This window comes from Schistocerca cancellata, chromosome 2, assembly GCF_023864275.1.
Source record: "Schistocerca cancellata isolate TAMUIC-IGC-003103 chromosome 2, iqSchCanc2.1, whole genome shotgun sequence".
NCBI lineage: Eukaryota > Metazoa > Arthropoda > Insecta > Orthoptera > Acrididae > Schistocerca > Schistocerca cancellata.
Window position 1 is genome coordinate 927,106,863 of NC_064627.1, and position 12,513 is coordinate 927,119,375.

At 38.0% G+C, this 12,513-nt stretch overlaps 1 protein-coding gene across 1 annotated transcript in view; it reads left to right on the forward strand.

Moving 5' to 3' along the window:
• The first annotated feature begins 3,576 nt into the window (after window positions 1–3,576).
• Window positions 3,577–12,513, forward strand: part of LOC126162875 (regulatory-associated protein of mTOR) — a 307,137-nt gene continuing 298,200 nt past the window's right edge. The window contains exon 1 of the mRNA XM_049919663.1: window positions 3,577–3,901. Within this exon, the coding sequence (XP_049775620.1) occupies window positions 3,758–3,901 (144 nt within the window). The 5' untranslated portion in view covers window positions 3,577–3,757. The remainder of the gene's footprint in view (window positions 3,902–12,513) is intronic.

Genomic DNA, 12,513 nt, shown 5'->3' on the forward strand with positions numbered 1-12,513 from the left:
TATAAATACGCGATTTAAAAAATGTTTGTACAGGTGGAATAGAGGAATGCAAAAAAAAAAAATGGATGTCTGTTAGTGACCAATTAAGGAAGACCCTGCAGAAAAGGAAACCTGTTTCAGGACAAGCTGCTATTCATCAACATAAATATAAGTATGAAGATCTCTTGAAGTTCCTGCTACCTTACATGGTAGAACGAGAAACAGTTTCCAATGTTCCTTACACGCAAGACAATAATGAGCATAAACAAGAATCAAATACAGATTCCCAAGAGGAGCAGTCTATTGTTGAAAACGAAAAAGAGTCTACACAAAAAACACTGCAGATGAAGAATCGATCATTAAAACCCAGGGTAGTGAAACAGAGAATTTGATAGAGCACACTCGGCATTCCCAGACGTCCTAAGCTCATTCGTCCGTCACTTCAAATAAGAACACGTTTATGAAACCACCACTGAAACGAAAATTTGAGCATGAGGTTAAACCACAAGAACTGCATCAAGCCAGCTCATGGCTTACATTTTGGCAGAAAAAAAGCTGAAAACAGAGAGAAATACAAAACCCAGTTGATGCTTTTTTGACTGGTATAGCACCAGCCCTAAAATCGTTGCATCCACTACTTTTTCATCGAGCTAAAAGTAGGATTTTTTCAATTGTACAAGACTTTGAACTGAAGCAACTCATGAATGACGTATCAGTCCATCAATTCACTCCATCATCCTCCAATTCCTTAGCAAAATCTGTTTCAACACCATAGCCTTCACCTGTGGAAAACGAGTCAACAGAACCTATACAGCAGCTTTTGGATCTGCAAAGGGATTCCCACAATTCGTATATAAATAACCAAAGCAATCATCCTCCAAGTTCCCTTGCATCCTCATCAGCTTCAGAAACTAAGTCACTGAATATTCCTCCTTTGTTTTTCTTAGGGTAGTAGAAATTTAAATATATTGCTTACTAACTTGTGGATTTATCTTTCAATTACTAAAGTAATAAAATAAAAATGCTGTCCTTAAAAGTTCTTATTTATTTGTGTTCTGTGTACTTTTCTTTAACCTACCTTTAAAAAACAGCCAGTCGTTCTGATACTCTCCAGTTTTTTCTCAGCCTTGGTTCTAGTTCCTTTTAAAGTTCACAGAAGGTGTACTGCATCATCCTAAAATATTCATAAAACTTAGTCTCATCATCTATGAGATGATAAAATAATGTTCAAAACCATCCCTGTACTGGCCTTGTTTTCCAGGCACTGTGGATCCACGATTTTCTTCTTCCTGTTTGCCTTCGTTCTTTTTCCTCTTCGTCTAAAGCAAGTGCTATAAGTCCTAATCCACTATTACGACAGTTAGTGAACATGTTTTACAGCTTTCCCAAACAGAAACACAGATCACCGCATCCGAGTCACTACAAGGAACAACAAAGACACGGACGTGCCCTGGTCATGTGTGGCCCCTGCAGGAACGGACTGGCGCACGGCCGTCACTCGTCCGACGCTCGGCCCTGACACGGCCTGGACGTGTGTGTCCCGACCTTTAGCAGCGACGCGTTCTGGCACGGAGGAAGTGTTAGAATGACTGGGCACTTCGCACTGCATTTGCCCCAATGCGGAAGTGAGGGGAGACAATGACTTTTCCTTGTGTATCGGAACCAATCGTCGATTGACGAGGTCTGGCATAAGGTGATATTTGCACGAGAAATCTGCATCAATAATAGGGTACGGTACATCTGCTATTATGAAAGTCCATACCAGTTTGTAGTCAGGTTTGAGATGTAACGCCAATCGTTTCTCACTGTAAGTGGGAATTGCAGAGTTGTTGGCGGCAGTGAGCACGTGATGTGACGTAGTTGTTTGGATGTCACTATTTCTTCTAGGATACACACTAACCTCTGAACCTGTATAAGTCAGAAACTTCTCTCTGGATGTAAGGCACTGGATGAATAGTCTGTCCGATTTGCTAACCATTGATATCGTTTTCTTAGCACCGTTTCGTTTTCCTCCTGTCTACGGGCGCCTAAAAGATTGATGACGAACATTTGCACCCATTATTGTCCGTCTCCGAAGTTTGGGAAGCTGCAGGGTTGGGTACATTGACGAGCAGAATCGCGGAAGCGTTTGTGATACAAGCACCAACTGACTGGCTCTGAGGAATGTTATTCCTGCGTCTTTTCCAGCGTCTGCTTTGTAAATGTTATTGGTGCTTCGCGACTTGGACGTTAAATTTTGCCACTTGTGCTACCAACTGTTCCATGGCGGATTCTTGCTATGCATGCTGGTGATGAGAGGAAATAATGCCTGAACCGGAATACACAGTGTCTGACTCTACATTGCTGTATACTCCCATGCTTCTATTGTGGTTTGTATTGACCGTTGCACAAGCACAAGATTCTCTTAAATTATTTGCCACGGTGTCTGCTTTCTTTGCTAATGTCGTTAACGGTACATCTGTTTGTGCCGCGATGATGGCTCGGATGTTGGCTGGCAGTTTATGTAGCCACAGTACGCGTAAAGATTGTTCTGGCAGCAAATCTGGGCCCGCCAATGTACGTAATGACCTGAGGACTTGCGACGGAAGCTTGTGTTCCACATATTGTTCAGTGAAGAGGTTTTGAAGACATAGTTCTGTCGGTAAAGTGTAGCGTTGTATTAGAGCCTCTTTTAACGCTGCGTAACTGCGTTGTCACAAGGTATCTTCCACTTCTTCTATCACTTCCAAGTCTAGACGTGAAACAAGAATGTTGAACTTATCAGTATCACGTTGCATTGTTGAAATACACATTACGTCTGTGTGGACCACAGCTGTGGCCTCATTGTCCAGAAAGCAGGGAGTTTGACATCTCCTTGCCTATAGGCGTACTTCTATGTTCTCCTGTGGAAGAGCTTGCGGCAGGTGACGTACTTTGTTCCTCCTCGAAACTGTTTTCCGCTACTGTTGTCGGTGTAATCATTATTCCGACTTGGTGTGTGTGCTGTTGCGTCTTCTTCACGGGGTCACCACTGTGGGGTCTTTCTAGTATGCCCGAGCTATAGAATAATACGCAGTTGTTCAGAATAACTTTTATTACTTTAACACTCGAAAAACCAACGATAAACATAAACAACTCTAAGTCACTATGCCAACAGCGGCAAAGATTATGCTCTAATACGTCAGCGATACGATCGCGCTAAACTCACGTGACAAAGAATGTCAAAGTGTTTCCACAATGGTATATACTTCTCAGGATCCTTAGGAAACCTAAAATTGTTGCTGCAATTTATTGCGCTATAGAGGCTCCCGTTTGTTAAAACCACTGTACAAACCAATGTAAACAACTACGTTTTGTTTTCACGATAGCGCTGAACTCAACAGTTTTATTTACTGGCCGTTTAGCGCGCTGTTGGCGCTGTAGGCAAAAAAAAAATCGAGGAAAAGTGTCGAGACTGTGGTTTTAACTTTCAAGCCTTAACACAGCAGAGAGAGGGACAAGCGCGATCTATGCAGTATATAGTAACATCTTTAAAGGGAGAATCTTTCACATGCGGGGGTAGTGTGACTTCTGTGACAACCATTGTTGACATCTTTGACCGTTCGATCAGCTGTTTGCTTTGGCAATAGAAACAAACGTCTTGTATTTGTCTATAAATTCAGATGGCTTCGCGGGCCAAGTGTTTGTCATGCCACAGGCTAGTAGCGATCACCTGTGAACTCTGCGCGTTTACGGTGGTATCAACATAACACAATAAATTATTAGTTGCGTTATTAAATAAAAAATTATTGTTAGAAAAATGATTGCCATCCATAATCACACCACAGAAGAAGAGGACTACGCAATAGATTGGGCCTTACCGTTAGCATTTGTTAAAAAGCGTCACATAGAGTCAATTGAAGGAGGGAGCGAAATAACTCAAACATGGAGAATGAAAGAAAGGGTAAGTGGAATTCGTATAATGTTATCATATTGATGTATAACGCCTCAGCTTTACAACTGACACTGCTAGAATTGCTGCCGTTAGTGGTATCTAATAAGCTGACACACATTTTGTGTTTCTGCAATTATGACACGAATCTAATAAAGTGTTTGTCGGCAAGAAAGTATGAAAGTTTAACTTGTTTATTTGTATTTCTTGATTTGCGAGTTACTGATATAAAAATTAAATACATCGTGATTAAAAATAAGGAGCTATATTGGGAAAAAATGGTCGTGGTTGGTCAACATCCTTCAAAGTCTAATCTCTTATGGTCTCCTCATATGAGGGGAGTTCAGAATGCTGGCTTCGAGGAAATAATGTCATCATGGCATTTTGAGCAACCATTAATTATTAACGTAAATGGGATGCTTAGGACAATGTGTCACCATGTTAAAGACTAATTTGACTATTTTCTTTCTTGTGAAGATAGTACACACAAGCTTGCCAAGGGCTCTTGGTGTCTGCCTTGAGTCATCTGTGATACCGAAGGCTGCTGTGACTAATGCTCTGCTGATAGGGCTGTGTTAAGTTACGAGCTCAGTTCAGATCATGAAATCATTAGAGATACAAGTTAAATTTAATGCTGTAAGAATGATACAAAATATCTAACATCAGATGTCTATAGGATGTTTATCACAATGATGATATGTGGAATAACAGGGACACAAAATGATGCAAATAGAAAGCTAAAGCATCATTTGAACCATGTGACCAAACAACGAACAGTGATAAATTTTTTTCTCATAGTGGAAACTGAATGTGCAACAGACACACTGGAGATTTAAGTGGCTATCATTGAAACAGAATTTATTCATTTTGGATGAGTGCTTTGCCTTTGGATATTCATTCCATTAGTTTTGTCCAAATTTGAAAATCTGGATGTTGGTATGTGGCTGAGCACCTGAGAACATCTCAAAATCACCATACTCTGAAACTATGCTAGAATAGTAATTATGAAGTGAAGTAAGAGAAAGAAATGATTACATATAAATGGCTAGTAAATTTTCTTTTAATAACTTTTTCGACCACTTAATGAAATACTAAAGGGTATGCCAAATACATTACAGTCGTATTTACACATACATAGATTTACACAAAAAAAGCATGAAACTGTCAGATTGGACAAGGATTGAACAGAACATTGGTCATGATTTTTAATGGAAACTTCTTGGCATTCGTTTTAGTAACTTAGGAACCTCAAAGTGTGGACAGTAGAATGAATCTGACTCCACAATAATGTCATAAGTTTGTGCCATTTCTCTGTGTTCTATTTGTAAAAGAAACAAGAAGTAATGCCACATACGTCTAGATGTTTCAGATAGCTCACATTTTGCGCAAGAGGCCTCAACAATTACATTAGTGGGACATGAAAACTATTGTACTCTACACTTTCGAACATAATCATTGAACTGCCTTCACTACTTCGTACAAAGCACTTTATTACTCTTCTTATGTCAGTCTCATTTGTTTGAGTTGATACATATGCAGATATGTTCCTGTATAAAGACATCCACATGATATACAGTACACTGTTATCAATTTAAAAAAAAAAATACTCAGCTGTGTCACAAGTTAGAGCCAAAATATTCACATAAAATCATCTCGAGTAACAATTTTTGAAATTGTTCTAAAACCCCTTTCCTCTTCCAACTCTTTGATGTATGCTGGCAGTGCATTATGAAGTGTGTCAACAATGTGGTTAACATGTCTTTGAGTATGATGTGTCCTTACTTGCCCTACCTGTGGAGACCCACAGTTTGTATTGTTTCTGTTAATTTGTGGATCTCCAGGTTAAATTCTAATCATCAGTGTACATTTGTATATGCACAGGAAAGGTGTTGATCATTGACTTTATGATGTAAATAGAGCTGTTCAGTGTCAGAAAAAATATTAATTCTACAATACTGCTGCATCTTGTTCCCAAAAAATGTATATAATTGAATTGTATTACTAATTGTGTGTGTTTCTCTTGCACCCTAATCAGATGATTAATAAGTGTATGTTATGGAATCAAGTAATTGTTTTTCACTATTGTAAGTATAAATAACTTTTTAAACAGAACTTTGCAGTGTCACTAGTGTAGGTATTTAACATGATTTAGATAGCCCCTTTATGTGGTATAATAATTTCTTTTAAATGACTGATAATTTTATTCCAAAATTCTTTTCTTTAAGCTGCTATGGACTGAAAATCCCGAAACTATTTGTATGGTGAAATATTTTGCTATGTGTCTCAGTTTAAAACATGTTGAACTGAATCTCTGCAAAAAAATCAAAATAATTTATTCCCTATCGAATTACATTGTGTACTTGCTCCTTTACATTAAGTCTCATATGGCTGAATAAATAATAATAATAATGTCATTCATCTTTCATATTGTACTCTTCTGCACCATCCTTTTTGTTTTGCAACATGGAGTTCTTTTTTCATGTAGTGTATTAGCTGTTGTCCTCACTATTTTATCTTGTGATCATTCACAGATTCTTGTAGGGCATCTTTTGTTACACAATCCATTCTTATCAAATGCTCCAGCCACTTTCTTTCCCTATTCTTGATTTTGATACCTTCGTATTTTGTCTTTCTGGTTGGTTCTGTCTTCCTTTAGACCAAAAATTGTGAAGGCTTCTCACTGTTACTATTTGTAGGTTTGGAGTATTTTTACTGTTGCTACACAGTCTTAAGTCATAGTTTATTTTCTTGTTTCAGTACAAAGCATTTAGGAGCTACAACTCCATTGGAGGGAAGTTTGCACTTTAATAACAAAAAATACTCATAACGTATAAGTTATAGTAACGAGCAAGCCCCTACAAAATGTCTGTTAATGATGTTGCTTTGGATGTTACCACATTTCAAATTTCAGCACAATACAAGTTGATACTCCAATCAAAATACTTCTTCAGCTTCCCTAAGATGATTATCCAAGGGCTCACAAATATTATTTTTTCTGGCTGTTTAAATTCTTTTTCATTATGCAGGTGGTTCAGAAATAAACTTCTTTTTGTTGGTTCATCTAGTGAACACCCTACTTTTTAAAATTGTCATTTTATATTCATTATTCCCTCTCCCCCATGGACTGTGGAGCTTGCTGTGGTGCAGTGGCTTGTATACCTGAATGATATAGATAGCCCACTGTAGATGCAGCAGACCCCCATTCAGATCTCCAGCCAGGTACTGCTCAGGAGGATATCGTCATCAGGAAAACCAAAACTCACACTCTACAGGTCATAGTGTGGGATGTTAGATTCCTTAATCGGACAAGTTGGTTAGAAAATTTAAAAAGGGAAATAAATAGGTTGAAGTTAAATATAATGGGGATTAGTGAAGTTTGGTGCTAGGATGAATATAAATTCTGGTCAGTTGTTCAGGGTCATAAATATAAAATAAAATAGGAGTAATGTGGGAGTAGGTCTAATCTATACCAGTAAAAATGTAAATGTTTATTTGTTCAGAATGTAAATCTCTTAACAGTTCTTCACCAGTTTCTGTGAAATTTTGTCACAACATTGATTTTGAATATACATGTGTTTTTATATACCTGATTGAGTGCCATATGCTGACTAAAAATGTAATTTGTATATTTATGTGCTGTATGACACTCCAGCAGATACATAAAACTGTGTGCGTATTCAAATGAACATTGTGTCAAAATTTGAAAGTAATTGGTGAAGAACTTCCTGAGATTTAACATTTTGAAAAAAAATGAACTTGAGATTTTTGTTAACAACATAACACCATATATGTTCGGGATATGTACCAAATAGGACTTACCAGAGGATGTTGAACGTATACAGAGAAGGGCAACACAAATGGTCACAGGCTTGTTTGATCCCTGTGAGTGTCACGGAGATCCAGAAGGAACTGAACTGGAAGACTCTAGAAGATAGACATAGACTATCCCAAGAAAGTCTGTTAACAAAGTTTCAAGAAATGGCTTTAAATGATGACTAGGAATATACTACAACCCCCTAAGTATCACTCACATAAGGATAGTGAGAATAAGGTTAGAAAAATTATTGCACACACAGAGACATTCAGTCATTTCCTCATGCACCATATGTGAATAATGAGTGTTACAATGGGACATACTCTCTGCCATGCATCTCGTGGTGGATTGCAGAGCATAGATGTATATATATAAACATACACGGAAGAGCCAGAGCATCTGGTACACCTGCCTAATATCATGTTGGTCCCAAGCGAGCATGCAGAGGTGCCGCAACACAATGAGGCATGGACTTGACTAATGTGTGAAGTAGTGCCGGAGGGAACTGATACCCAGGGCTGACCATAAATTCATGAGTACGAGGGGGTGGAGATCTCTTCTGAACATCACATTGTAAGGCATCCCAGATATGCTCAATAATGATAATGTCTGGGGAGTTTGGTGGCCAGTGGAAGTGTTTAAACTCAGAACAGTGTTCCTGGAGCTACTCTGCAGCAATTCTGGACGTGTGGGGTGTCGCATTGCCCTGCTGGAATTGCCCCAAGTCTGTTGGAATCCACAATGGACATGAGTGGGTGCAGGTAATCAGACAGGATGCTTACGTACGTGTCAGCTGTCAGAACCATATCTGGATGTATCAGGGGTCCATATCTCTCCAACTGCACATGCCCCACACTATTATGGAGCCTCCAGCTTGAACAGTCCCCAGCTGACATGCAAGCCCATGGATTCATGAGGTTGTCTCCATATCTGTACACGTGCATCTGCTCGATACTCAAGACTCGTCCAACCAGGCAACATTTTTCCAGTCATCAACAGTCCATTGTCGGTATTGAGGGGGCTCATGCGAGGCTTTGTGCTGTGCAGTCATCAAGGGTACAAGAGTGTGCCTTTGGCTCCGAAAGTCCATATCGATGTTGTTTCATTGAATGGTTCGTACACTGCCATTTGTTGATGGCCAGCAATTTGCAGAAGTGTTGCACTTCTATCATGTTGAATGATTCTCTTCAGTCGTTGTTGGTCCTGTTTTTGCAGGATCTTTTTCTGGCCACAGCGATGTCGGAGAGTTGATGTTTTACCGGATTCCTTATATTCACGGTACACTTGTGTAATAGTCGTACGGAAAAATCCCCACTTCATCGCTACCTCAGAGATGCTGTGTCCCATCACTCATGCACTGACTAGAACACCACGTTCAAACTCACTTAAATCTTGATAACCTGGCATTGTAGCAGCAGTAACTGATCTGACAACTGTGCCAGACACTTGTTGTCTTATATAGGCATTGCTGACCACAGTGCCGTATCCTGTCTGTTTACATATGTCTGTATTTGAATAGACATGCCTATACCAGTTTCTTTGAAGCTACAGGATATGTGTATCTAGCGTAACATTCTCTCAAAATTTCAAAGCAGTTGATGATGAAGAACATATATATAAGTTCTTCACTGCTTCAACATTTTGATGCAATGTTGCATTATAGGGTGGAAGGAAATGGTCATAGAATGCAGAAAATAAGAGATAGGCAGAGGGGGGGGGGGGGCAAGAGGAGATGGAGGAAATGGCTGTATAGGTGGGGGGAGGAGGTGATAGATAGAGAGAGGGGGCAGGAGGTGATGGAGATAATGAGGGGGAGTAGAAGATGGACAGAGAAAGGGGGGAAGGTGATGGACAGAGATTTGGGGGGGGGGGGGAGTATATGAGGACATATAACCGATTCTAATATGTATTGGTTATATGTGCTTTCTCTTCTATTTATTTCCCATTTAATTAGCCTGAGCCACAGCCGCATGTGCCAGAGAACAGTTAGTATTTATTTATTTATTTTATGGGCCACATTGGACCACTTTGGTCAATATTATGAACTAGGTTCTTCTGTTTTTTTGTTGAGCCATTACTTTTTCATTCTTTCAGATCATTCCCTTCCTTCCCTCATCTGAAGCCACCCTTCCCATTCTGTATTTGGTAATTTTTATTGGTAGTGTGATATGTTTCTCCTGAATTACCTTGAGTGCGTCTGTCTTGCCTTTCAAAACCTCCATCGTAATCTGTAATTTGATCATGTCCTCCTTGATCTCTGCGATCTGTCTAATGCCGGTCTTACTATTCCGTAACTCCTCAATTGTTCTCCTGATAATTCTATTCTCTGTTGTCCTTGTCAGATGTCCTAGGGAAGAGATCTGTTTCTTTTTCATTGTACTTGTTACTGGTGCTATTTCTTTATAAACTCTTTCTTTTTAAGCTTTTCTCCAAACTCCGTCTTTTTGGTATTTTTTATTTTTATTTATGCATGTTTTGACGATCGTTCTTTCTATTTTTAGTAATCTATGTATTGGTACAGTTTTGGTTGTTGTAAATATAGTTTTGCCAGCATATGTTATTTGTGGCTGTGTCACTATTTTGTAGTGTTTCAGTTTTGTGGCTATTGAAATGCATTTTTTGTTACATGTTCTTGGCAACATGATGCATTTTAATCAATTTGTTTATTCTACTCTAACATGATGGTTTATCATTTGGGTTGTGTGTTGTTATTGCTTATTAAGTATTTAAACTTTTCAACACTTTTTATGTCATGTTCTCCAATCCTAATTTTTTTTTGCCAGTGGCAGTGCCGTTTGCATTATTTCTGTTTTTTCAAAAGAAATTTTAAGGCCAATGCTCTAGGCTATTTCCTGCAATGATTGTATTTGTTATTTGGTTTCTTCAATGTTGTTGGTGAGAAGAGTGAGGTCATCAGCAAATCCTAAACAGTTCAACTTTATGGCACCTTTTTGTGTTCCAGTTTTAATGTTCTTCAGATTGTTCTTGTACCATTCCCTCATTATGTATTCAAGGGCACAACTAAAAAGAAGTGGTGACAGGCCATATCTCTGCCTTAAACCAGTTTCTATCAAGAATGATTAAGAAAGTTTCCCTCTGAACTTATTTTTTGAATTCGTATTTGTTAAGGTAAGCTCTATCAGTTTCATTAATTTTGTTGGAGTCTGAAATGTCTCAAATTTTTTAACAGTGAGGGTCTGATAAACATATCAGTAAATTAATCTACTCTGCCTATTTTCATTCATTGCTTTCATATGGCATCATATTTTGGGGCAATACATCATTAGGAGAGAAAGTATTCATTGAACAAAAGTGTGTAATCAGAATAATAGCTGGAGACCACCCAATATCACCTTGCACACATTTGTTTAAGCAACTCGGGATATTCACAGTACCTTTGCAGTACATATATTCACTTATGAAATTTGTCATTAATAACTCATCAAAATTCAAAAATAACAGCGAAGTGCATAGCTACAACACTAGGAGAAAGGATGATCTTCACTATTCTGGATTAAATCTCACTTTGGCACAGAAAGGGGTGAATTATGCTGCCACAAAAATCTTTGGTCATTTGCCAAATACTATTAAAAGTCTGACAGACAGCCAACCAGCATTTAAAAGCAAATTAAAAGAATTTCTGAATGACAGCTCCTTCTACTCAATAGATGACATCTTAGATATGAAGTAGTAACTGGAAAAAAAAGAAAAGAAAAAAATAATTTAATTAGTTATTTTGTGTAAAGAAAACTTATGTTAAAGTGAGACTTTCCACATCATTATGAATTGTTGTATTCATGATCTGTGGAACAAGGATTAATGAATGAATGAATGAATGTGGACACAATCATATGCGTTCTTAAAATCTGTAAATGTAATTGAGAGAGGCTTGTTTCATTTGCGATAATAAGCCATGATTAATTTCAGAGTAATTATTTGTTCCGGACAGCTTCTCCAAGGTCTGAAGCCTCCTTGGTATTCCCCCAGTTCCTTATCCAGTTGTTCTTTGATCCTATTGTGTAAAATCTTGAAAAAATCTTGTAGGTGCAGTTCAGGAGTGAGTTTCCTGTATAGTTGTCTGATACTTTTGTCTCCTTTCTTATAAAGTGGGTAATTATAGCTGTGATCCATTCTTCAGAGAATTTTTCTGTTGCCCAAATAATTTGTAAAATAATATGTAAAGATGTCTGAGTTGTTTTACCAGCATACTTCTACATTTCTGCAAACACTTGATTTTCCCCACATGCTTTGTAGTTTCTCATTTCTTTAAGTCCAGTTTCTATTTCTTGTACTGTAGGTGGCTTCATATTTTTCTGGTTTGGTTTTTAGAGGGGTGCTTGTGTCTACTGTTATAAGCTTTTCAAGTTCATCACAGTTCAAGAGCTTGTTGAGTACTGCTGCCATTTTTTTGTGTTTTACTTGTTGTTATGCTCTATTCTTCCATCTTTATTTATCAGCGGTAATGTGGGAGGGTTGAAATAACACAATTATTTATTAGTTGCTTTGAAATATTCTCTGGAATTGGTTTTGTAGAAGTTTTTTTCAGTGGAGCTCAGTATAGCCTTTTGATATTGCCACTTTGTTTTTCTGATAATTTGAGAGAAGTTTTTTCTGATGTTTTTGAGGTTAGTTGCAATTTATTTTTATTTATTTATTTATTTATTTTTGTGAGTTTGAAATGTTGTCGGAGCTTGATGTCTTTCATCATGAATTTCATCACATTCTGTAGTCCACTATGCATGTCTTTTAGTTGATTTACTGTGGCCAATTCTTCAGCATGCTGTTTTAAAATTGGTATTAGTTCCTCAAG